We start from the raw sequence: 26,900 nt of genomic DNA, 5'->3' as shown, positions 1-26,900 counted from the left end.
CAAAGCTTAATTCTCAGCAGGGCAATCACCAGCCCCTAGTACTGCTTGCTGATTTTTCATTTATGAAAGGAAAGTGAGAAGCAAGCAGAAAAGCAATTCAAAAGTAAGAACACTTCACTTTCCCAGCTGCCAGTAGCTCAGAACTACTTGCCTGTTGACTCTAAAGCAAGGGCAATAGTCTTCTATCACCACCTCACATTATTTTCCCAATAAACCGTAGAAATTCTTGTGGCAGTAGTGACATTGACATAGCACAGTTATTTTAGAACTGCATAGTTCAATAACACCAAATCAAATTACAGATTTAATTTTCCTTCAGAGATAGGATAGTTACCTGCTTGGCTTTTTCCTTCAAGGCAGTCAGCTGGGAGCTATTAAAACCTGAGACTGCCCCAAGAAGTTCCACATTTTTGTCAAAAGTCCCTGGGTCCATGCATTTCAATTCCTGAACTGACCAAAAGACATTTGCTTCTCCTAATTTAATTAATTCATTTGAAGAAGGAGCTCTGGTTTTCAGACAATCTGAAAAAGGTCAAATGGCAAGAGTTTTCATCAAAGAGACTACAAAATAAATCAAAGCAATATTGATATTTAAGAGAGGAACAGACTATGAAAATTAACTGCTGCTGATGTGATATTGATAAATTAATTACTTTGTAGTTGAAGAATTAAAAAGTATTTATATTAATGTTCTGGATATAAAACTAGAATTTGCCCAATTTGCAACACATTGATTGTATTTGTACTCCAAAGGCAGTGCATGCTGGACAAGAGCAGACATACATTTCAGAACAGTTACGATGCAGGATGCCACAATAAAACTGAAATATGGATGTGTGCAATAAGAACTGCCAATATCTTGCAAGTTTCTTTCAAGTCTAATTCTCTAAAGGCATCAAAACCCAGGCAAAGGCTTGTTCTGAGGTAAAGCCACCATTTGCTGGGAGCCTTGATGCAATAGGAGTGAAATGCAAATGTCTGGGATGACCCTGATGGAAGTTCACCAAAAAGAGCTTCAGCTGCATAAACATCACATTCAAACAGTGAATCCAACTCAACAGGAATGTAACAGACACGAGAGGTCCTTGCACTCTGAAATGCCTGATAGAGATACATGTCTTGTAAGGCTTGCCTGACATTTAAACCAGATGAAGACAGAAGCTGGATGTGTCAGAGAAGCACGGTGCTTGGTCATTATGTCAAGGCTGTTGTTAAAACGTCAGGATCGAGAGAGGGCTGTTCACTTAGCACAGCACTGTTTGGACTGCCAAACTGCCTTTAAAAATCTTATTTACAGTCAGGTTCCAGGCCTATGCATTATCAAACCAGACAGTTTCCACTGTGTTTTAACAAATCCTAGTCTTTGTTGGCATAATCTACCTCTAATGTTGATGGAAAGCAGAAATAAGAATCCTAATGTGGTTGTTTACTGCTCCCTCTCCTGTCACTAATTTAGAAAAACCTTATTAAATAATTATCTAAACCAACTAATCCCTACGTGTCTTTGGATACAGTCATTACCAGTAAGAAAGCATGAATTTCACAGATGCTGTGCCTCAGCTAAGCTCCCCCAGATAAATAAATGAAAGCGAGGATGTACAAAGTAGATTTGTACTCTGAAAGGAGGCAGAGGAGGGATTTATTTGCATCAAAGGAAGCTGCAGTAGTGGGTAGAACACTGAAAAGATTGAATCTGTTGAGCAAATGAAAATGCTGTTCAGCTTCCACCGTACCAGCTGATCTTCTGCTCTCCCTTTACCTCCCTCTTGTGAAGCTGCATTGTTTCCCTTTTCCCCGCTGCAGAAGGTCAGCTTTTCTCATGTAAATACTGCCCATCCATCCACAGTGCAGCTCCCTTCCCCAAGTAATGAAAACCTAAGACTTCATGTCCTTGAAAAAAACCATTGAGTTTATAATTTTTAACACACCAGATACACTGATGCGATTAAAGAGGGAAATACTAATTAGATTTTTGACCTAATGTACTTTGCTCTTCCTTTTGCTATACATTGTTTGATGAAAAACATCTCAGTGCATGTGGTGAGAGACCTGAATTCCTTCTCCAGCACCGCCACTGCTCTCTAGTAGCACCTCAGACACAGTTCCCAAGTTTTGCTTTTCATGTTCCATCTTGCCTGAAGCACCTTAAAACCTTTGTTTTTAATCTTGATACAGACAGAGATGCAAGAACTCTGTAACTGGTAATAGCTACTGTTATTAACATTAGCTCACAACTGGTCAGTGAGAAATGTAAAATAGCATTGGTGGCATGAAAAGCATCAATGTTATTCTGGAGTAATTTTCATAATACACAATTTTTTAGTGATTCAGAAATCAGTAAATAAACTTCATTCCTTACTGAAACCACTGTGTGAGTGTGAATGAGATTACGTTTGGTAACAGAAGTTCAACACCACGTTTGGGCTGCTGAAGCATTTCCTGGAGTAGCACAAACAATCCTTCAACTTCTCATCTCCCAGATTCCCCCTGGCTGAGCTCATGCTCCCCACGCTCTTGCACCTCCATAGCCTTGGAGCCAAGGTATCCTCTGACAAAGACATCAGCTTCACGGGCAGGTTTGCACTGGGATTGCAGTGCAGGTGAGAGAGCTCTGCAACTGCACTGGACATGAGCTGGGCTGATTAGAGAAGTCTTTGGGATCCATGTAGATCCAGAGCTTGAAAAAGAACACATAAGGACACAGGCAGACTGAAATATCTGCTGCTGAACCTTCAGTCCTGTGGTCCATGTCTAAAGAAACATGGCTTACGATCTGCTGATTTACTTGTTGAAAGAAGAGTGAATTTCATGCATCAGGTGAACTAACACCCTGCTATTTCACCAGCTCAGTCCTGCTTTAGAGCCTGATGATTATGTAATGACTCCTCTGATCAAATGAGGCCATGTTTTGTTTCAGGCTATGAAAAAACGCAACTCTTAGAACTCCCTCCACCTCTCTCTGCCTATGAATACAGCATTGTAAGAGGCAAATTCATTCCCGGAGACACACAGTCATCATTCAGAGCTCCTGCTATACAAGCAGATGGATTTCCATGGTGGCCCAGGGCCTGCTGAGAGCTTGAACCTCAGTTCTGCTAGGCAGAGAACCAAGGGGGAGATTTTCAAAGACAAAGGTGGACCATAGCAAACTCCTTGAATATGTTTGGCTCTAAATTCCCATTGGTGCTTTTCAAAAGCTTCCCCCACAGCAGGATTGTTTTCCATGGCACAGGATGGCACAGCTTACAAATTCTGCCTGGGTGAATTTCAGATAAGAGAAAGAATAACTGGTATTAAAATAATAGAATATAGTGAGAGTATCTATCTTATATAAAGAAAAGAATCCATTTGTCACCAGAGATTCAAATAGATTAGTCTGGTTGCTAATTAAAATACCTTTTAGATGATTACAAACTTTGTCCATTTGGACAGAAAAAAACCAGAGCCACCACTGTCAGATTTAAGAACAGATCAGTCACCATATGCTCATGTCTGGCAAAGGATTATCTATGTGCAATCTTTTGGCACAGTGGTAGCTTGTCACCTTCACAGGTTTTTAATTCAAAGGGTTTCAATTAGATTACAAAGTAAAAATTAAAAAAAAAAAAATAAACAAACACCTCTAATTCAAATAATGCATCTTTTTCCTTTGCGCACTCAGAAAGATTCCAGGAAATGCTTAATTATGCAACCCTGTAATGAAAGTGTTTCAGCTATTAGTGCATTATACAACCCTGATGAGCAGCAGAATGAAGACTCTCACTGTTTTTTGCTGAAAGTCTGTAAGTTCCTCAATACTTCCCTTTTATTGTTCAGTTTCTCAGAATGCATTTGATGACCAAGTGAGACAAAGTGTGTTTGAATTGCACCATCTCAGCTCCAAATGGCAGCACTTTGCAGTGGCCCCTGGAGCAATACTGACCAGCTCTGCTGAGAGACAGGGGGATGCTGCCAGTGCCACCGGAGACTGACTCGAACACAGCTGACAGAAGCTCTTCAGCTGAAGAAACCGGTCCAATTGTCTTTGCTATTTGTAAAATGATATCTGGGAACTTCAAAAGGAAAGAAAGAATAAATAAGGCTTCTCTCCCTTTTAAAATAAATCAATTTGTGGAGAAGGACTCGTGCAGACTTTAGCAAAGCAGGGGTAAGTAACAGTTCTGTCTCGTTCCATTGTGCAGATGTTTCAGAAAAGAGTAATTGGCTGCTACTGAAAGGTCATCAGCACACATTTGACAGGGAAAAAAAAATTAGGAACAAAGTAAATTCTGAGTGATTCTCCCTCCTGTATGTCCCCTCAGCTTCTGGCAGCACCTGAGCACTGCCTGATTGGTGTCTGTGTCCAGCCCCTCCTGGAGAAACGAGTTCCACAGTTTATTTCAGGCTTCAGTTCGCTTGTCTTAAATTTGCCAGATAAGTACGTGAATTGAGGATAGGGACCCAATTAAATTATGAGAAAACTTTGACCTGTTTGCCTTCTTTAGGCTTTTCTGACCTCTCTCCTCCACCCTGCTAGACACCTTCCTTTCCTTTGAAGAGTCCTATTCTATCTGGTAATTATAAGCATTATCTCCAGTGGAAAAGCTGCTGTCTGTGTTCACATATTTCTGCTGGAGAATGAATCCCTCATTCCAGTGTAGTTTACTCCTATTACATAAGTTTACTTATGCATAAAGAAATTAAGATTGTATGAACTAAAGAGGGCAAGGAAACTACAAAGTGCAATGGTGAGGCCATCAGATACTGTTACTTGTGCTACGCTGGCCCCAGGGCAAAGGGCCACATGAGTAAATGCTAATTTGATCAGTATGATCCCATTAATAACAGGATAAGAAACACAACTTTTATGGCTGGAAGGCAGGAGAATGGAGTAAAGAGCACTGCAAGGTGTAAAGTACTAAAAATGAGTCTGCATTGCAATAAGTGCCCCTTTTTTTCCCTATGTGAGACAATGTACAATTGTCATTGTACACATGCAAGTAACTGTTTACAGTAACATAACTCTCAAGAAGAAATCCTTTTGATGGAGTCAATAATACGTGAAACATGAATAAAGGGTTCCTTGACAAAATATTTTTTTACCTAGTTCAGCATTTGGGTTAGATAATTTAGACTGCATTATGGCATTCACAAATCCAAGTTCTAAAATATCTGTTACAAATGTAAAAGTTTTAATAAAAGCATACCTTTTTAGCAAGGACATTTAATTCCTCTTTTGACAGCAGAGCTATGAATGGTCCAACATCTAATGTTGTTTCTGCTGTCCAGTTGTTTGAGGAGCTGAAAAATTTTTTTGAAAAATTATTTCAATAAAGAATGTTACAATAAAATTAATACTAAAACTTTAGTGTTTTTATGATAATTTATAATACAGGAAACCCAGACAGTTCTATGCCAATGTGATGATTCATTGTTGTAAGCATCAGATTGCATTTTCTCATCTCTCTGGGCATAGGGCATTAGTGGAACTCACAATATAACTAGAAAAACTCTTCAAATATGGTGGTGATGGAGCTCTCCCTCAATAGTCAAGTGTTCTTAGCATTACAGTGTTTGAACAAGGAGAAATAATCCTTTCTTTGAAAGAAAATGCACCATTTTCTGCCGGTTCATATTGCAATAGTGGTCTGCAAAATAGTTATCAAAAGAGAAGTAGAAACATCCTCCAAATCTGACTAATGTTAGTCAAGCCATTTGGTGGGTGACTTAATAAAGCAATTAGATAAGTTATTTTCAGCCTGACAAAGCCTATAGAAGAGGGTAGTAACAAATATGTTACTAGCTCATGTTCCCACAAACAACTTTATTTGCTCCACCATATTTAAAAATCTTCAAAATTAAATTATATAAAAGCAAGTAAAATCTTATTTAGCACAGTGCAGCATGATTCAATAGAACTGATTTGTATCAAGATCAATGCAGGGATGGAGTCTGCTGGAAAATAGAGCTATCCTATCACAGAAAAATGCTGACTAGCAGGAAGCTGAACAGCATCTAACGTGATTAGGTGGATCAAGTGACCAACTTGGGGGCGAAGGGGTGGTTAGAAACTGTGCATCCAGTCTCCCTTTTCAAATGCAAGATACTTCCAAGGGACAATGCAAGACAGAAACAGCACATTCTTGCTAGAGAGAGGATGGCTTTGGTCCTTGCATGACTAATACCAGTGAGGTTCCATTCGCCCTCCTAATCTGAGACCTTAGTGATACCCAACACACACATACTCTGCTGCTTCAGATGCTCAAACTTTACATCCCTCTGCTTCTTCTCTACTCTCTCCTATTGCCACAGGTGCTTCTTTACTTGTCTTCTCACACCAGCACACCAAGGATCCCACTTCCATTTTCCCATTCCTTGCGCTCCTGCACCATTCTCTGCTTGTAACCCCTTTCTCTTGCCAGGCAGTGAGTCTATTTGCCTGCCCCCCACCAAACATTACACTTTCTCTCCTTTTCCTCTGGGACTTAAGTCACGCAGGGTGTTCCTGGGGTTGTATTTTGTTCCACAGTTATCACGTTACACACAAGAACAGAAATGTTATTCTAGTGGACAGGATCCGAGCTTGGGCAGCGACAGAAGCTGCTTTGTGCTGTTTTCACTGCAGTTCATCTGGGCAAAGCAAATGCTTGGTGTTTGCACGGCCTAACCAGCAGCATGACCAAGGTGGTGTATCCAAAACCTTACCCATATAACTGAAGGAGTTGGTATTTAATTTCAGTGGTCTGCTCATGGCTGAGCTGTTGGCAAAGTTTGAACTGAGGTAGGGCTGCTGCCATTGCCTTCAGGGACATTCTGCCATGTAGGAAGGCTGGAGGTAAGTGGCAGATTAGATTTCCAAGGAGGTCAACATCATATTCATCAGCAATGGAGCTGTTCTGAAACAAGAATCATTTGCCCTGTTGGCAGAGCTAACTTTGGCTCTTGCCCTGTATCACTCAGCTGCATCACAACTAATTTAAGCTGCAAGGAACAAAGACACAACAGTTTGCACTGGCAACTTAATCTACAATTTCTGCTGAGACTGCCTTACATTTTTTTGTTTTACCAATCCAACTGGTGATATTTCATAGTCACTTCTTAGAGCTTTCAGTATTCTTTATTCCACACTGAATCACACATAAAGAATGTGCCCACCATCACCTGCAGAGCTGCAGCTCTGTCTGGCAGCACAGCCCTCGCCCGGCCCCTTGCAGCAGAGGGGCCCCAAGCTCTTGCTCTTAGAAAGCTGAGCTCTGAGGGGTTTCTCAAGCAGCTGCCAAAACACTGGGGATTATACAGCTGGTACTGTGTGTAAGCACAGGAGTAGCCACAGCTACATCAAAGAACTAGTTTCTCCTAAAAACTGGTGAGTGCTGCAGCTTCCAGACAGCAGAAGTCAAAAAATCCTCTTGGTCCCACCACCTCTCCCGTGGAGCTCCCTGTGCCACAACAGCTCTGCTTGGACTGGCACTGCTCTGAGGCAGAGGAACAGCTCCAGGCCGTGCTGGCCAGCAATGACATTTCATGACAACACTTTGTAACATGCACAGAGTCAAGGAAAATCGCTAAGCAAGCTGTAAAAAGGTTTCCTTAAGGACTAAAATTGAAACAGTACATAAGCCCCCCAAAAGAATACAGATGGATGGGTGAAGAGCTCATGTAGGTGGTGACTCTCCTCCTCCATGGCGTCTCCTCCTCTGCTGACCCCTCTCAGCCATACCCACCAAGCACTCCTGTACTTTTTGCAGGACAGCATCCCTTTTGTGATGGCTTGGGTTCAAAAGGTCCATCCCAGTCTTCCCCAGACGTTCAAGGAAAGGGACACACAAAGGGCCTGTAACATACTCCAGGTACTCAGAACTGCAGAAAGAATTCAAAAGGTCTTAGAATGCAAACCCAACCTTCATACACCCACAACCATAACCATGAAATCTCTGATGACAGAAATACTTAGAGTCAAGAATCAGAAACCAGAAAGGGCAAAAAAATTGCAATTAACCCTCACCTTACTTCAACATTTGTCTCCTTCCAGTCCATCAGGACATGAACTGAACTTCAAAAAATGGCTAAGAATTATAAATAGCTGCAAGTGGATGAAAGTGTTCTGAGATGCTTTAACATCATATGAAACAAGACTGTCTACAGGTCAGAAGCTTTTCCCTTTCCTCCGTTTTATTAGGAATAATTCTCTGATGAATCAAGATGTGGTGGGTAGCCTAAGGACCACAAGTAGTTTTAGAGTAGGTTTCCTTTTTATCAAAATCCAAAAATCCTGCCAAATTAAACAAAATTATGCTCTTCTCCACACAGAGGGGCAGACAACCTTTACAAATAAAGCCACAGCCCACACCTGCACAGGCCCAGCCTTGCCAGGCTCTGTAGGCAACAACACCAGTAACTTCTGATGGCCCTGAACAAGCAGCATGCAGTTGTTGCCAAGTAACTAAGCGCTGCAGTTTGTAGGAAGCCTTGCATTAAAGTATTACTATTCTTGTTTTATAGTTGTTAAATAGAGTAGAGCCTTTTCAAACTGAATACTTACTTTTTTCAATTATGAAATATTCCACAAAAAAAAAGGGTTCCCAGTCCCTTTTATCCCCTTAGGCACACAGAAAGAAAGAGAGAAAGGGCGGAAGAGACAGAAAGAGAAAGTGAGAAAGAGACAAAGAAAGGAAGGAATTAACAAGTTTTACGATTCAGGAGTTCTCATCAATACACAGGGTTTTTTTCCTAAGGTAAAAAGCTGTCACTAAGTTTTGCTTACTCACACAAATGTCTCGAAACACACTGGAATGTCTCTAACCTTACAGAGCAATATTCTTCAGCAGTACCCGCTCTCAAAAAGACCCTTAAACAGATGAGCAAACCTAAACCAAAGAAGCCTACCAAGGGGGGCAAAATCTACAATTGTAACAGAAATGTGCTGCACTAAAAGACACAAAGTACGACTAGCTTTCACTTGAGACAGATTTTGCCTACAGTGAGTGACCACATTTGATAAATTACCATTTATTTGAATCTTCAGTTTTCCTACGACTGAAGAGATTATTTGAAAAGTTAAGATGGACTAAGGTGTAACTCACGGAAGTGCCAGTAAGAGGAAAGGAGGAATGGATGTGTTGGAGACTTTCCAAAATTTCCAAGCCAAACAATTAACCTAAAAGCAACAAAAATTTAGGATCTTAAACCTCTAGCAATTTTGAAGAAGAATAAAAAATATGGCTTGTTCATTGCAGCATATATAAAAATTAGCATATATAAGACTCTGCATATTATCTTCAGAGAGCATTTTTATCTGGCTTTTTTTTAGTTTTCTTTTTGTAGACATCAGAGATGAAACACTCTATATTTGGGAACATGAGAACATTTGTATGTTTCTGAAATGTCTATGTATTTCCAAACAGATTACTCATGAATTAACAAGTCAGAAGGGCTGTAGGAAATTCTTGCAATTTGTAAGTGACAAATGAAATCGTCAAAATGAAGTATGATAACAGATGAATTCACACATAAAAGATTTAAATAAAATATGCTAACAGACAAGTTGAGACATACAGGATTCTGAAAAAAAAAACCTGAAAAAAACAAAGACAAAACAGAATGAACCAAATTCTAATTTTCCTAATTTGGATATTGGGTAGCATGTTTATGTACATAAAGTCTTTTTTGTTGTTGTCATTTTACCTGATATGGAGAAAGCAGATGAAGATTCATTTCAAAGAGTTTAAAATTGTCTAAAAATATGTCTGTGTCCATACTTTCAAGAAGTTGACAAGTTACTCCTTTCACAAGCTGTCCTGTGCTGATAGGAGAGGCGAACTTCAGTCTTATGAATATTTAAGCAGGATCTAGTCCTTACTCCCCATGATCCCATCCTAAGACACAGTTTCTTCACCTCTCCCATTTCTTGTAATTAAAAGGCTCTTGAAAGTAAAAATGCAAACAAATTTTTGAAAAGTATCAACTAAGCCTTGAAAGACCCAAACCTCTGCAATGCTTTGATCCTGATTTTGGTTTTGAAGACCCTTTTTAATAAGGAAGGTGAATTAACCTGTGGTATCCAGGAATGAATAAACATAAGGTAATACACAATAACCATGTATTGTTTACCTCAAAGTTGCTCTCACCAAAAAACTAGTCTTAAACCCCATTTCAAAAGAGATATAGTCCATACCTTAGAAGGTCAACAGGGTGGTTTTCCTTGGACAGTAATTCATACAGATACAAAGCCTGAAAATAAACCCACCATAATTAAAGGTAATTTTAGTTAATCCAGTTGTAAGAGACAGTAACTGCTGCAAGGTTTTTGTACTGTGAGCTCTTTTATGTACGCTAAAGGTACTTCTGTGGTCCAGCTTGAGCAATCAAAAGGTCTGGCATCCAGTTTGGCTGAAGTTTCCCTCACAAGACAAGCCATCACTGACTGGCATTATGGGATGATGTTAAACCTGGTCACAGCCCACAACCACTGAAAAACTCAGGGCTGAAGTGAGCTCTGGAGATCATCTCATCCAGCCTTTCATCTCTCTGGACAGAATCAAAGACTTTACATGTAAATGTCTAACATACAGTCATGGAAAGAGAAAATTTACATGGCAGAAACCTGGGGGTTTAAATTCAGCATATTAATGCTTCCTTTTCCACAGCATTGTCTCACAGTGCTGCCGGGGCTCTAAATGCCCTTTGGTGTTTATGTTGAGATATAACTGGGGCAGTTCCTTCCTTTCACCTTTGTTCCTTGAACATAAATATATTACACCACTTTTCCAATTCTCCCATCACAATAAATTGCAGTGGAACGGGAACTGCATAACAATTTTTACCTGGCTGCTTCTTAGTTCTTTTTCTTTCAGCATTGAAGAATTAAATCCAGTTTGCTTCCATAAACCAGAAAGAGAGACTTCTTTAAAGAAAGCTCCTTGTATATCTTTGACTGATGAAGAAAAATCTCCAGATGCAGCTATCTAAAAAGAGGAACACAGAAATGCACGGCATATCTGAACTGACGCTCAGATTTACAGGATTTGCCCTTCTTTCTACTCTGTGTAATGTTTCTCTTAAGAGGATAAAAGAAAAACACGACAGTATTAAAAAACACAGTGGAAATAAGCAAGAGAGAGCCTTCAAAATACATTTGGTGTTCAGAAAAAAAAGCAGTAGAACCATTAACCATTAAGCTAAAGGACACATCTTGGTTTAATTCATGCACTACAGTTCTGGTTACTGTGCTCTTGTCCAGAGAGAACCTGCTACACACTGGAGTTTATAATCACCTTCCTGAGGATGCCCTGTTGCTGTGCAGGAGATAAATCAGACAAGTACTGGGACGTTGTGCCGCGGATAATCTGAGCCAGCTCCCTGGGCTCGATGCTGTGGAGTGACCGGGTGCCAATTCCTGTCACCAAGGCGCCCATTTGGCTCACGTTATAAAATGATAAAACCTGCAGGGAGAACAGCACAAGCAAACAGGAAGTTTTCTCAAGAACGGCAGATATATTTCAAAGTAAAAGTCAATAAATGAAGCAAAACTGTTCTTGTTAAATACTTAATACATTTCTTGCCTGGGAATGCATTTTCTGTGTCTGTCCATGGAACAAACACCTGAAGTTTCTCAGAAGTTCTTTTTTCTGAAACTTCAACCAGGACCTGATTCCTTGCATGACAGTATATTTGAATATACAGCCTGGTATCTCTGATCATGCAAATTCTGCTTAGGGCAGTGACACAGACTAAATAATATATACAACTGCCAAATCCAAATATTCATTCTCTCTCTTACTGGAGAATTACTTTGAGATATACAATTGTGAATGCTTTTCTTTGATTTAAACACATTTTTCAGGCCACTAACTAAATAGAATTCTTGTACTAAACTTTTCAAAATCTACAGTTATTGTTGAGAAGAAGCCATTTCACTTTTAAAAACAGAAGGTAGGAAAGCTGTTATCAGAGGTACCTTTTCATAAGAGAGATATTTACTGGATAAAATCATAACTTGGCTCTTTGCCCACCCAGAGACTTGGTTTAATGTTGCAACAGCATTATGCACTGCTTCAGGTGACAGAGATTCCAGCTGACTTGAAGTTAGTCCAACCACAGCATCTGACAGAGATCCAAGGGTTTCATTCAATGTCTGGTTTTGCATGGCAATGTTCAGGAGTTGAGATTTGAGCTAAATCAAACAAAAGGAGCAGATTGGAAATAAAAATCTGCCAAGAACCAATTTCCATTACTACCCAAAACATTAACTGGAATCTCTGGAATAGGCATTGGCAAATATTCACACACTTCATAAAAATTCAAAAATAGAACCACAGTTGTGAAAGGACTATGGAACAGGAATATGAAACAGAATGAGAAAAGTATGAGCACCCAAAATGGGTTTCCATTCTTTGCATTCCCAAGAACTATTTTCCCTTATTTCTTAAGTCCCAATAATTTTTCACTCATTTCTTTCCTTATTTAAGAAGAACATCCCTCCTCCTCTTTTCACAGGATTATGTTAGGCAAGAAGAACAAGTGTTGTACACACCTCATGAACCTCGGCCTGGAAACCTCTCAGCTGATTGCATTTAATCATTTGATGAAGTAGAGCCCGGGCCACAGCTGCATCCATCTGTTCCAGGTCATCATAAAAGCAAACCAACAAACCCAGCCTATAGAGCAGAAATACATTAGCTCCCTTCTGACATAAAAGTGTCACTGTTGGGAAATGGAAACACGGCTTGGTAGCATCTCCTTGTGATCACAGCTTGAGTCATTTCTGTTTGTCATGAGTGCCTCAACCTGCAGTCTTTAAAACCCAGCCTGGAATGGGGATATGAGAACATGCACTGGCCTTTGTATTCAGCTGAATTCTGCCTGGATTGCTTGTGCTTGAGAATTTACCTGTCCTGGTTCCATTTGTCCATGGCTGGATTGTCCCAGTTAGTGACTCCACTTCCCTCGGCAGGATAATCTGAGAGCTATTGCTAAGTCTCTAGAAGTGGCTTGCTGAGTTCTTATCTGGTTTGATTGGATGTCTTGAGCCCTAAGTCCTGCTTGGATTTCACATGCAACACAACCCATTTGTGTTTCAGAGCAGCAGCAGGGGCACGACACGGCCTCTTTCTCATTTTAGGATTAAACAAAGCCTGCTGCATTTCACATCAAACACACAGATGGAGGAGACCTGTCCAGTTCAGCACTGGTTAGGAGAAAGCACACTGAGGCTCACTGCCCACTTGTGCCAGCAAAGCAGTCTGCAAGGCAGGGTTTTGAACTGAGCTCATTTTCCTTCACAAGTTCCCATGCTGTAATTATTTAAGTAATTTCCATTAACCTCTGGAGTCACACCACCATGGGGAAGTGCCTGTTGTAGGTATCCTTCTGGCTTAGACCTTGTGCTTATGTACTGCCTTTACCTGCAGCCCTGCAAAGAAAGAGCTCTGAATTGTGCATCACTGTGTCTGGTGATGGGGATGAACTGGTTTGTAAGAAGCCTGAGTCAATTCTCTGTCCCTGTAAACTCTCAGCCTTTGCTTTTATGATTTACACAGAACAGGAACCTCAAAGATATGGCCAAAGCCCAGCTTTCCTGCTACGGTCCCTGGTTTTTTGCAGTTCAGTGAGACAGGCACAGGCAGAGAGTCTGGGCGGTAATGTCCAGATGTGAATCAAATCATCAGTGGACAATGCTGCAGCACTACCACAAACTCAGTCAAATTCTGCAGCACAGAAAGGCTTTTAGTTCCTCCAGTCCCTCAACAATAAACTGCCAGTGATATAACAAAACACTGCTACAGCAGCACATCTGAATTCATGGGAGATCATCAAACCAACATACAAATCAAAGAAACATCTATAAGAGCATTTTTATAACAAATAATTACATTCTGATGCATTATTGCATAGCCACGAAAAGCTCTTCATCTCCTTTGGGATTAGCTGAAATGAATAACACTACTTCTTAAAAGTAAAAGTGCATTTAAATCAAGAGTATGGTTAAAATGAATAACATAAACTAAGTATGTTGTAAAAATGGAATATATTAAGGATTATGGAGCATGACATTTCTCTCATCTGTGAGAATGTGGCAGCTTTTGTGAGTGACAAAATAATTTTTAAGATTTCTGACATTGAAATTTAGAGCGTGGGCATAACTCCTCTCTCGCTCACTCCTCCGACAATGAGCAATGCTTCATGGAAGTCAGCGAGCTGCGCTGCAGTAATGACAGGAGCTCTGAAGCCATAAAGCATATTCTCCATTAGTTTAAAACTTCAAGGTATCCCCCAAGGAGACTACAAATAATTTCAGACAGCATTGTCTGGGGACTAAATATATCCATTGATATGACAGTGTAAATGTAAATGTGGAGTGCAGAGCTTTCTCACGCTCGCTGCAGTTTATTTTGGTTTTTTATTAAAGTTAGTTCAGTGCAGATTTGACAGCCCTGAAAATTCAGTTTCCTGCTTACAAACCTAACACTCAAACATATTTAAGCATGTCTCATCTCTACCCTGCAGGACAAAGAGGACAGCAGGGCAAGCTTCACACCGCTTTGTGGCTTCTCTGGTGACACCCATGTCAATTTAAACCCACTTGCAGTCCTGGCTGGCAGGAGTTGAGATTTTCTCCTTCAGTCCTAACTGTAACATGATTTCCACCAAACACCTCCATTCTGGGATTCAAGCAGCCAAGACAGCTCGTGTCCTGCTGTCGCAGTTTATTTTATTGCTCTACAATGTGGTGGAGCTCTGCCTGGGTCCCCCAGATACTGCTGCAGACTTCCTATGAATGCTACAGGCATCTTCTCACTGTGGAGAAGGAGACAAAGCATTAGCTAATTAGGCACACCTCCAAAAATTCATAAAGTAGCAGTTCTTCACTGTTGTTAAACGGGGCTGGATTTCAGCCGAGATTTTTCTGCTGGAATGAAAAAGCTGTGCCACGCTATCAATTTCCATTTTCTCCTTAGCTTGTTGTTCCATCCATACACAGCCATAAAAGAAAAAGCAAAGCAGCCTTGCCTGTAGATAGTTGAAGAGTTCCTCATATCAAATCCTGACGAGTTAATCCTTTCCAGGAGGGCCTGTGCAAGCTCTGGTGTGATATCATACACCGTGTCCAACTGCTTTGTTGCGTTGTCGTAGTTGATGAACAGTCTGATCTGAGCAGCACAAACAAAACCACACATCAGCACTGTGAGACAATGAACCCCATAAAGTGTGTGTCTGACACTCGAAATTAATCCAGCCTGTTCATGTTAGAGGGAAAGGAAGAAGATTTGGATAAACCAGTATTTCTGAAGGCAAAGCTGAGTGAGTGATTGGAGTGGTTCTCTGCCAAAAGGGCATATAATTTGAGGGTCTTCTAACATTGGTTCCTTTCAGTAGAAGCCAGAGAAGTCTGATACAGATAAATAATTACATATTAACAACAGGCACTTTAAAATTAAAAATACAGAATTTTGTAAAGAATACATTTATGTTTTCCCTCTGTATTTTCTCTTTATATTTAATCAATTAAAATATATAAAGTTATTTTTCATATTTAGGTTTGCATTTGCGTTCATATTTTTTGTAGCTGACATTACTTGGCAATAATAGATCCAACCATACTTTGTTACTTACTTCATTGAGATTAATTTTCAGAATTTCTTCTAATGGGAGATGGACCATGAATCTTCCCAAAATCCATAAGCTTTCTGCACTGACCCAAGAAGTTGATTCATTGAACTCTGTTTTGTACAAATAAATACTCACTATAATGTTAAGAAAGTAATTACTTTTCAAATATTTTTTACCCAGTATATTGTTATTGGTAAATAATTAAAAATCTGCAAATCAGAAAAATCCTTAGCAGAGAGAGTCAGATTCCCTCCATTTGCTACATTTTACCATCACATTTTTATGAGTCCATAATTTTTTTTTAATGAAAATGAAATAGTGTTTCAAGTGTCTCAAATTTTCTCATATAAAAACAATTAATGTTTTATGTTGCCGAAACAGAGAATGGATAAAGTGTGGGACAGGAAAAATTTACCCAAAAGTATTAAATATGGAGCAGTGTTTTTAGAATTCCCTTTTCCTAATCAATTGCATTATTTAAGAACATCAGGAAGGCATGATACCTTATATATCTTATATATTATTATTGATGATGCCACTTATTTCAGCAATATGCAATAGCAATAATGGAGAAAATGAAAAACTGTTCGAATACCTACATGGAAATAGGCTGACAAAACCACAAAACACTGCATAACAGTTAAAAAATGGCATTCATTTAGTAACATTCCCCCCAGGCTTGAAAATGAAATCAAGATCCAAATATCCTTGAGAAAAAACGTATTTATGGACTCCATGGGTACCCTGAGCCACAAAGGCTGCTTTCTCCAGGGTGTTGTCATTTGGATGGCTCAGTGTGTGACACCTCTGAACACATTCCTCAGCAGTGCTGATACTCACAACTCTGTTAAAATAAAATCACCAATGCTCTTTGAAGAGTTTCCAGTGTGGGGAAAAACAAACCAGCTTGCATCTATCAGAAGCTGAAGGACTCCATTAAGTGATTTTTTTGAAAACACAGATCTAAGCTCCTTAACTGAGACAAGATGATGATCCCAGCAGACCTGCCAGGCCTGAGTTTTTTAAAGTGATATTACCTCCCACTACCCAGAATATCACTGGAGTTGAAAGACATGACAAGAGAGCTGAAGACAAACCAGCACCATTTAAGGATGTTGACTGTGGCCTTTAGCAGAACAGACTTGCAGTTACCAGCCATGGCAGCTGTGATCCCCAAAAATCACTCCCTATTCCAGGTGGTCCCAGTGCTACCCATGTGTAAAGTGAATAAATTACCCTCCCTCAGGACTGTTCCTGCACTCTGCTGTGGCTTGGGGAGTGCAGATAAACAGAAGGGAGCTTTAGACTCCCAGTCTGAGTGTGCCTGCCCAGGGCTGATGGTTCACACTGCCACAACCAGCTGGGAATCAGCCCGCACTCCATGCCCTGGGGGTGGATTCACCACATCTGTGCTGCTTTTGGCATGTGAAGCAGCAGCCAGGGAGGAAAAAGAGGCACAGAAACTCCCAGTCCCCCTCAGACTGGGTGATCTTCCACAAATTGAGGGTTTGCCAACGCTTCAGACACAACCCAAGACGATGCTGAGGGATTTTCCCAGGACTGCTGAGTAGCATCAGGCAGATTCTGCATCTTTGCTTCCCCAGCAATGCACTGGCACTAACATCACCTCACAGCAGTAGCATGAACCTCCTCTCTACGACTTACTGCTTTACTCTGATATTTTGAAATGGCAGGAGACCCAGGAGGCAAACTTAGCTCCACTGAAGCAAGTGGGCATTTAATATTTGATTTCTAGGGAGAAAGGAAGAACACACATCTGTAAGGTCTCAATGCTCCCAGGACAGCTGTGCTGGGATGTTCAGTGAAACCCAGGCACCGGCTCAGATGGTTCAGTGCCCTGCACAGCCCCCTTGTGGAGCCCATCCTGCCTGTCCCAGCTCTGGAACAGCTGTTTCAGGCACATTAACTAGGCAAACAGGTGTGCAAAAATGCATCCAATCAGGATTAATTAACTTTGGTTTTATCTTGTCCCTTTGCTGATCGAGTTGGTGCCATGTGCTTCCACAACATCCTGCATTTCTTTTGTGTTTTAAACAGTGCAGTGGATAATGTATCCTGAGCCAGAGCTGTTTTTCTCGTCTGAAGAGAAGTTCAGAAAAGAATAACATGCCTTGGCAGAACACCTGGCCACTGTATCCTATTTCAGACTTAGAAACAGTACAGAGAGAAAAGACTGCAGTACTAGAAAAAGACTTTGTGTAGAACAGAGGAAGAGTCCATTGGTTGGACTTGATGATCCTGGAGGTCTTTTCCAGCCTTAACAATAGCATGATCCCACTCTATAAGTTCAAGCACCTCTGGAGAGCTGTTTGTCATGAGTAACAAACACATTATATTTACTGTGCTCTGCAGCAAAGGTATTCCAGCTACTCTTACACAGACCTGTGTGAACTGGGGAAACAATTCAATACAATGGACAGGCCTTTTGCTGAGTGCTTTTCTCTCATGATAAGCAAGAGGAAAACACTTTGTAACATACCACTCATGTTGTAAGATTTCTGCAGAATCTGCTTCATCCAGCCATAGAGAGCTCTCTGAGTGCTTGCTGAGGTTCTGTCATAGAGGTCCTTGAATAATGATGATCTAAGTGATACATGGACATGTTAGTTCACTAGAAAGTTAACTATTCTTTTTTTTAATGACACATGGACAAATGATTTTAGAAATAGCGTTCCTTACACATAAGCAGAAAGCTGTATCTGGAAAACAGACTGAGACCATATAGCAAGCTCTTTAAATAATCAGTAAATCCAACAGAGTATTAATTGTGTCTGAAAAACAAATGGCTCACAGGTTTCTGAAAGCATCCTCCAGCAGAAGGTTTGGGAGACTCCCAACAACATCAGGCTGGAGATAGTTCACTGCTGACACACGCAGAACCTGGCTCAGGATGTCCACACAGTCCAGGGCACTCAGAGCCAGGAAACATTTATCCAGTGTTACAAGGAACAAAGTCCTGTTTACTCCTGGGCTTTGAAAAATTCTCTCTCTAGTTTTGCTCCAGTCAAGAATAATGTTTCCCATTTCCTGCAAGCAAGGAAGTGTTAATAAATGAACACCTCTGATTAATTTAATATATTGCTCATTTTGAGGCCTGACAGAAAGCATTCTACAAAGAAAATGATGTTGCTCTCATGAAAAACAGCTGCAAAATACCGATTATTTGCATTACTTCAGATAAATCCTTTCTTGCATTGGGTAGAGACCGGCTTGAGCTCTTTTTACAAAACCAAAATGAGACCCAGAAAGATATTTCAAATGGCTGATTAAGAAAATTACTAATTTCACCTTCTTTAGCCATCTTGGCTCTCTTTACAGCCACTGACAAGAAAATTCTCCCTGAGAGTAACCGGCCCTACCTACCCTGGGTGTTAGTGTAGGAGACCGAACTCTTCTCTGGAGGTGAGTTTCTCTCTGATGACAGTGAAAATCCAAATGACTGACTTGGACTTGCAGCAGCTTTTAGACAATAAGAGTTAAATTAACTAAGTCTAACCTAGGAGGAGAGGGAGTCCTGGAATCCAGTCTAAGCCAGGTAAGAAACTGCAGGGCCTGCACTGTGAGCCCCTTTCCATTTATCTAAACCACTGACAGCAGCTTTCCCTTTTCACAAGTGGAAACTCACTTACAAGATGCTCCTTTTTGCTGTTGAAGAGGTACTTCATTGCAGTTTGGAACTGCTGCTGATCAAGCTGTTGCAATTCAGACAGGAGTTGCCTGGGCTGGTATAAAAGGTTCTTCAGGTAACTTTTTATGGACATCTAAGTATAGAAAAATATGTGTAATACACATAAAATTCATACTATTGTACTTTTATTCCCTGAAAATCTGTGCTAAAGGAGAACTAAGTGCTTAGCTCTGTATTGTCTGTGCTGCCAATGATCAAAATAACTATTCTCCACACAAACTGAAAACAAAAATAATCTAAATGCATTCTGAAAGACAGTAATTTTCAAATCCTATTCTTGGCTTCATGAACACGTGCTCTCGAGGGAGCTTTTTAACAAAGATGCCTCAGTTTCTCACTTCATAAAACAAGAGTAATAAAGCTTTTCTGCTTCACACAGCAGAGCTGTGAAAATGAAACTTTTAAAGAGCTAAAAAAAGGTCTAAAAATAATATCAGGTACTATGTGCATACTACTTTAATAAGGGAAGGAAATGCACAATTAGATGGGAGGAAAAGTCTCAACCAGGTCATTAGCCAAAAATATTCTCTCTCACATCAAGCTGCATTACCAGTTAACAATCTCATGCTTGTTTAGAAAAATTGAAGGGGAATCATAACATTGGAACAGAAATAAATGTAAGGCTCATTAGCAGCAGACTGGAGTAAAACCCCTTCTATTTCCTGACACAATTATTTCAGAATTGGTTTGGAATTTGAGTTGCAATTGTTCTTTGCTGCCTTTGCTTAACTTGCATTGCCACCACCAAATATTAAGAGAGTTCCTTTATGCCTCGGGGTTCAGCCTGCTGAGAGCCTCAGGCTGCCAATAAACCTGACAAAGAGAAGGGGCAGTGGCAGGAAAAGGTAGGTGAGGATGAGCTGTGACAGCAACAGGAGCCTGGGACAGGGTTCAAGCACTGCAGAGCTTCTGGAATGCCTGAGGCTCAGGGGTGGCACAGTTGACACTTCTCTGTTTCAGGGGGTGTAGGGGCAAAGAGGGGCTCAGGTTTGATTAGCTGGACACAGCTCCACTTAAAGCAGCTCATCACATCCTCAGCAGCAGGAGGAGGAACAACAACTCCTTCCTGCATCATTTCCACATCGATAATTTACAAAAACAGCATTGAGAGGAGCATTAAAAGGTGGAGGCATTTTGTAGGGTGCTCTGGAGCCTCTCATTCCATAAGGAGCAGTGTGAACTGCAGCCAGTCAAAATCTGGGATAAACCAATAATTTTTTAGGGAAACAGCATTTATATACACTCAACTCAGAAACAATGAGCATGGAAAATCCTAATTCCTGCTTTCCATCAGAGGAAAAGCAAATAAGATTGTTATTATTATTTCTGCTTTGCATATTCCCGCAACCTTCAGGGGAAAAAAATATTCCTATTTAAATGCTACATTGTAGATGTGTTAATTACCTCTATCATTGGCCACCTAGCTTTAGCTACAGAGATAGGTTGAGGTTTTTTAAATTTCTTTTCAAATAAAAGTGTTCATGCATCTTAAATGTCACAAACCTGGAGGCTGCTAAGAGTAAACATTACTTCCTGGGCATGAAAATATGCCATGGCTTTTGTGAGCAGATCTGCTGTCCAGACATTAGAGCTGTGACAAAAAACAGGACAAAAATTGCCAGTAAAATAATATAACAAGTTAAATATAAGATTACAAGAGTGAAAAAGGGAAACAAAGAGTCATGCTAATACCATAATGACAAAAGTATTCAGTTTTTTGCCTAGCCAGAGTAATGGCTGATCTATTTAATGCAATGAAAACACATGGTTCAATGGGGAATGGAATTAATTAGGTTTTTTCCATCTAATTCCACAACCACCCACAATAAACTCAATTTTCCAAGGTGCTGCCATTAGTACCATCTCCAAGGCATGTGCTTTCTGGCACCCCATTATGCCTGTTCTGATCCGCTTGCAGAAAGCACAGGGAGTAACTGCTGCCCTTCCTTCAGCAGAGTCATTAATTTCACTGTGTCTTCCCTACACAGCCACTGATTTTCTCAAAATATGTAGGAGTGGAATGGCCTTTGAGGCTTATACTGCTCTTTCAGATTTGGACAAAAATTAGCAAATAATCCAAAAGCCACCAGGAACTGGAGGATGGGGGATGGAGTGAGACTGAAAGAAGGAGGTGGACAGAAAGTTGGAACTGCACCTAATTTCCTTAAGAAATCATTTGGACCCATGTGAGCAAAGTTAATTATCAAAACTTCTGAAAACTGCAGCAAGTATTTATTTTCAGCCTCCTTCTATATATTTTTTTTCTTTTTCATGACAAACAGGTTTTTTTCCTGTTAATAGGAAATACTCCTCCCAGGAGACCTAAATCAATTAATCATATGTGCCAATTTCATTCCATCCACAATGTTCCAGTTTCTGTGGAAATGAAACAGATCATATCTGAAGTGCAAGATAGTATTGAAACATCAAGATGGGGAGAGTAATACATTACCTTTGAAAATAAAGTATATCTAGGAGGGCTGCACATGAAAAATGGAACATAAAAAGTTATGGTGAGATACTGAGTTTTAATTCATTTTAGAAGCTTAAGTGGGAACAATTGTGTACATTACCATTCAGATATCTCCCAGCTATTACTTCCTCCTAAGGAAAAATTACAAATATATGTAAGAAATTATTTTTTAGATTATAATATAAAATGTTAGTAGAGAGATCAAATAAAAATACTAACCACAGCTTTGTGTAACAATGGAGGCAAATCTGTAAAAGATTATCCCATTATTAGAAGTTAATTTAATATATTATCAATCACATTACACAAAAACACATTTATTGTATGCAGTGATTATATATACATATATAATTTATTTGCAAACATTTAATGTAGTTTTGATTAAATTTCTTTACAGAAAAACAGTGGGGGAAGAAAAGGCTATTCAATAATAATCAGTCTTGGTGAAATTCTTTGCTGGCATACTCCACAAAGCCAAGAGAGCAGAGACCATGGTCCCAGTTACTAAAAAGCACCTAATTCATTATACACAGCTTTTTCCATGCCACAAAATACACCCCTCAAACAGGAGTTCTGGTCTTACCTTCAGAGTTCTGACTGCGAGTAATCTCAGCATGATTCATTGATATCAACAAGAAACACATCTTCAAAAGCCTGGACATTTCTTCTGGTGTTTTTAAGAATAAAAAGATACTTGGATTGAAAAGGAAAACGGGAAAAACAGAGTCAAAAGGCAATATTCACCCCAAACTTTCATGGCTATAAATCAGAGACAGCCTACACTATGGAGCACAGATAGAGATCAGAACAATCCAAAGCTGCTTGCTCCCAAGTTCTTAATTTAGATCTTTTTCTAGGATAGGGATACACTTCACGCAAGCACAAGTCCACCAAGAGTACGTGTGCAGCCAGATTTATCTCCCTACCACAAGTGGCTCATTTAATTTTCTTCCTTGTAGCACCATTTATTTACCAAGTTAGATTGCACCTAAATAAGACTTTAATGCAGTTTTGTTAAAACAGAAAACAAATCCTTTCAAAATCAGATAAAAAAGAAGAGAAATCGAATGAAAAAGGAAATTATGAAGAAGCTTCAAACAAACCCTAAGCTTTTCCTAGCTGGCTAAGCTGCCTGCAGTATCACTGCAGACTTGGTCTGGGAGCCTCCTTTTGCAGATCTCTGAACCCAGGGTGGGACAGCCTGGCCCTGGTCCCACGTCCCTGCAGGGTGCTCCAGGACGGAGGGGGATGGAGCGCTCCCCACAGCTGGCAAAAAGGGAGGAAACGTCCTTGCACTTCTCTGAAGCAGAGGGAAAGTCATACATTAGGGAAACAGATCATGTCACTTCACCTGGACGGATCAAAGCCGTGGCACTTTGTACCATTGATGTTTCACCCCCACCTCGGACACGGTTTGTGTGGAAAGAGATGTTTGGGTAGCTCTTGCTCTCCCTGCTGCTCTGTGCGATGCAGCATAAAGATCACTGCAAGGTAAACTGTCTGGAAGGGCCATAATGGGATGGCCACAGCTTTTTACTGGGTTGCCACTGATTGCCACCAGAAAAAAATCGAGTCTCACAGTTGTCCAAAACAAAATGAATGTGTTGCTTTTGGTCTAGCTCTTGAAGGATGAGGATACACACACAGGTAATGCAGCGGGGTGGAATGGAAGCAAAGACTGGGCGGGTTTCACTCACACAGGAGTTTCTGCAGCCACGTCCCCTCTGCAGCTCTGAGGGCCATCAGCTGCTTCAACCCACACTGCAGAGAGGATTTTCTGCCCCTGCACCCTTAGCCTGGCCCTCTGCTCAGCCTGAGAGTCACCACCCCCACAGGTAAAACATCTAATTAATCTGAGATATTAGATGATGCCTTAATCCACAGATTGCAGCTTCTTACATTGGGATTAGTCCCTGATTTAACAAATGACACAGAGGGTCCCATTGGCCAACTCTGTCTGACCATAAAGAACCTTTTTTAGGTTTTGTCTCCCTTTCCCTCATTTCAAAGGTTTATTTGCAAGATACTGAATTTCTGCATCTCTTTTTGTTGCTGAATTCTGTGGTTTCTCTTCCCCCCCCTCCAAAGTTCTCAGCCACGGCTTGAGTTACAGATCTGAATATTTGATAAATGACACCTTTTTTGGACTGTTTAATTTCATGTACCAAGGTACTCTTTTATGAAAATATCTTTCAACAAGCCTCCAGCAATACTTCAGTCTATTGCAAATACTTAACTCCAGTCTTGTAACAGGAGTGACTCAAACTGACAGATGATGAAAAATTTAAACATTAGACTTCAAGAAGCTATCACCTCTGTCCTGTTCTTACACACACTGAAACCCCTTTCAGATACTCTTTTGGGAACACCACAGTAAATGTCTCTCATTCAGATGTATCTGGTTTCCTAGACAATGAGCTTACTTGTGTTTGTTTCTGCCCGTGTCCTAATAATTTTGCAGTAAGGTTTGATTACTCTACATAGGTTAAATCATGCTTCCAATATCAGTCCCGATTGGTTTATTCCAATTCATTCACTTTGATCAGGGAGTGTGTTTTAAATAAAGCATGCTAACGTCATATATAAGGAGATTAAATGCTAAGGAAAAGTCCTTTTTCATCCTAACTCGAGCGAACAATCAGCAGGTGCACAAAAGGGTTTGCTGTGAAACAGCCCTGCTTGGCAAGACAATCTGTGGGATGAAGTAGTTCATTTTTTGAGTGAAACAGGTCGGTTCGCAGTTCACAGCAACTTCCAGACAGTCCCAAATCACGCTGTGGGGATGTCCTGCAGATCCCACCCAGCATTTCCCCGGAGACCGTTCCTTGCATATGCTGTGATGAGATCTCTGACAAGTCACCCTTGCAGAACTCCCTGCTCATGAGACGCTCCCAGACGCGTTCTCCTCTCACTCCCAGAACAGCCACCTTTCCTTGTACAGAAATCCTAGACATTTTATCACCCACCCCATGCAGTCGCCGCCTTATCTGAAGCTCGATAACCAGAAAGCTGACCTCACAACCACAGGTCTTACCGATAAGCCCTCGCACTGCCGGTGCCCACCTTCCCCCTCGCACCCGGGCTCCCACATGCAGCGGGGGAAGCCGCAAGGGGCGCGGGCTGCAAAGGGAGAGCGGGCAGGAGAAGGGAGGGAGAGCCAGGACCCCAGAGCGCTTTACCTGCCTCTGCCGTGTGCGCCTCCTCCCCTGCACTGCAGGAGCCGGGCGGCTCCAGCCAGGGACCCCGAGAGCGGGGCCAGGCCCAGCACCGCCCCGCAGCCTCAGGCGCCAGCCCGGCAGCGCCCGGCCCTCAGGGCGGGCGGGAAAGGCTCCTCCGCCGGGGGCTCGGCCCTCCCAGAGCAGGCAGGAGGGGACACTTCTGTCCCCAGATGAAGAGAGCTCAACAAGCTGTGCAGGGGAAACACAGGGCTGGTGCTGCCCTGCTCCCCCATCTCCCCAGCCCGAGCAGGGGCGGGTGGCCCTGGGTTCCTCACAGTGCGAACCGACTGCGTCTGGGACCACTCGGCAAAAGGGGGCTGGGGTCCTGAGGGATTAAGCGGTTCCAACCTTGCTTTGGCAGTTTCTGGCTAAATCGTGCGCTTGCACAGCACAGTTTTCCTGCAGTGCAACACACCGAGTCCCCCCCGACAGAACAGAACATTTCAGTCACTCGCCAGGGCAAAACGCTGCACATTAGTGAAAGCACTGAAGTGCAGCATGGATGGACACTGTCATCCCCACCAGGATAGGGACAGCAGAAGGACAAGGCAGGATTCCCAAACCCAGGAGTAATGAATTTGGACACTGGAATTGCAACACTTGTTCCCTCAGATGGCATTTTAGTGTATTTGGGGCAACTGAATGAACTACTGGACTCAAGAGTTTCATGTGGGTGTGAGCAGCACTGACTGCACACAAATGCCTCTCAGGGTGGAAGAAGTTCATTCCCCTCCCAAGGAACTCTGCCTTTAGAAATAAAGGCGTAGGTACAGTCCTAAGGCTTATTCTGTTTATTCAACAGGACTAAGCAGGTGTTTGACCCTCATGAATTTGGGCTTTGTAGAAGGATTTTCTTCATTATTGGTCATGTTATAGTTCCTCATCTCAAGCGTAAGAATACTTAAAGAGTGAACAAAGTAGAAAATCATAAGAAAGGGAAAACCCTATTATTTACATTGCACCTTCTGTTTTCAAACCTCTTAAAGCCATTACAAACTGCAGTCCTCAGTGACAGGACTAAAAGATGAGATACATAAAATGCAGCCTCTTGGGTGATTTTTAATATGTGGGATTAAAACACTTAAGTACCTTTGAAGAAGTTTGTCTTACTACATATTTGCTACCTTAACCTAAATTCATGACACATTTAAAAACATTTTCCCACTACTAGGTGAGTACAAAATGAAGGTAGCAGAAGATAAATTAATGGATTCACTCCAGAGCATACATAAGCCCGTTTTCCCAACAGATAAAGCTGATTGCACTATGTGCCAAAATGTAACAGCACATCCTGAAATGAGAATAACAGAGAGTCTAAATTACTGTTGAAAAGTAAATTGAAATTTCAGCAGTTGAATCCCTTGCCCTACACTACAGAATACTATTCCATAAAGACGACTGACAACAAAAGCTGATACATTGGCATTAACCATGTGGCAAAGTGAGTTTGAGGTAAACCTAAAATGACATATTAAGCATTGTACCTGGCATAAAATCACCAATGTTAAAAGCACCAAAAACCCCCCACAACAGACAACTTTTTTAGACTTCAAAAGCAATAGAAATCAGTTCTTACTTTACTTACCTGAGGTTTCTCTGCTCTCTCATATTTGCAACACAAACACTGCATGACATACACCTGCGAGGTCTGTACTATTTATGATGTCTCTTGTTTTAAAGGGAAGTTATATCCCAACTGCCAGAAATTATCCACTTAAACAGTTTTTAAAACAAGGCATGTTAAAATAAATAGCATTTATTTAGTGCTCCTGAAGAAAGGAAAATGTCTCAAGCTAGGTAACTCTCAAGCCCCTATAGCCTGATCCTCACAGGCAGTTTGACTCCGAAAATTTGCAAGAAACCACCTGCAACTTTTTAAAGCTGAAAACGTTAGGCAACAACTTGCTTAGAG

At 41.0% G+C, this 26,900-nt stretch overlaps 1 protein-coding gene across 1 annotated transcript in view; it reads right to left on the bottom strand.

The window, feature by feature from the left end:
- The window catches only part of OTOA (otoancorin), a 38,338-nt gene extending 11,519 nt beyond the window's left edge, over positions 1-26,819 (bottom strand). Inside the window, exons 1-23 of the mRNA XM_040079048.2 lie at positions 26,574-26,819; positions 22,354-22,463; positions 21,990-22,018; positions 21,871-21,901; positions 21,750-21,777; positions 20,801-20,888; positions 19,239-19,370; positions 18,401-18,636; positions 18,089-18,192; positions 15,592-15,698; positions 14,989-15,128; positions 12,512-12,635; positions 11,936-12,151; positions 11,253-11,420; positions 10,803-10,943; positions 10,154-10,209; positions 9,664-9,781; positions 9,063-9,136; positions 7,704-7,839; positions 6,685-6,875; positions 5,187-5,280; positions 3,923-4,052; positions 335-522 (exon numbers count right to left, since the gene is read on the bottom strand). Coding sequence (XP_039934982.1) covers positions 335-522; positions 3,923-4,052; positions 5,187-5,280; positions 6,685-6,875; positions 7,704-7,839; positions 9,063-9,136; positions 9,664-9,781; positions 10,154-10,209; positions 10,803-10,943; positions 11,253-11,420; positions 11,936-12,151; positions 12,512-12,635; positions 14,989-15,128; positions 15,592-15,698; positions 18,089-18,192; positions 18,401-18,636; positions 19,239-19,370; positions 20,801-20,888; positions 21,750-21,777; positions 21,871-21,901; positions 21,990-22,018; positions 22,354-22,463; positions 26,574-26,623 — 2,691 coding nt within the window. The 5' untranslated portion in view covers positions 26,624-26,819. The remainder of the gene's footprint in view (positions 1-334; positions 523-3,922; positions 4,053-5,186; positions 5,281-6,684; positions 6,876-7,703; positions 7,840-9,062; positions 9,137-9,663; positions 9,782-10,153; positions 10,210-10,802; positions 10,944-11,252; positions 11,421-11,935; positions 12,152-12,511; positions 12,636-14,988; positions 15,129-15,591; positions 15,699-18,088; positions 18,193-18,400; positions 18,637-19,238; positions 19,371-20,800; positions 20,889-21,749; positions 21,778-21,870; positions 21,902-21,989; positions 22,019-22,353; positions 22,464-26,573) is intronic.
- Between the last annotated feature and the right edge of the window lie 81 nt (positions 26,820-26,900).

The sequence above is a fragment of the Hirundo rustica genome, chromosome 15 (genome assembly GCF_015227805.2).
Source record: "Hirundo rustica isolate bHirRus1 chromosome 15, bHirRus1.pri.v3, whole genome shotgun sequence".
In the NCBI taxonomy this organism is placed as follows: Eukaryota; Metazoa; Chordata; class Aves; order Passeriformes; family Hirundinidae; genus Hirundo; species Hirundo rustica.
The sequence above is the reverse complement of the archived record's forward strand: the minus strand, read 5'-3'. Positions and strand labels throughout refer to the sequence as shown.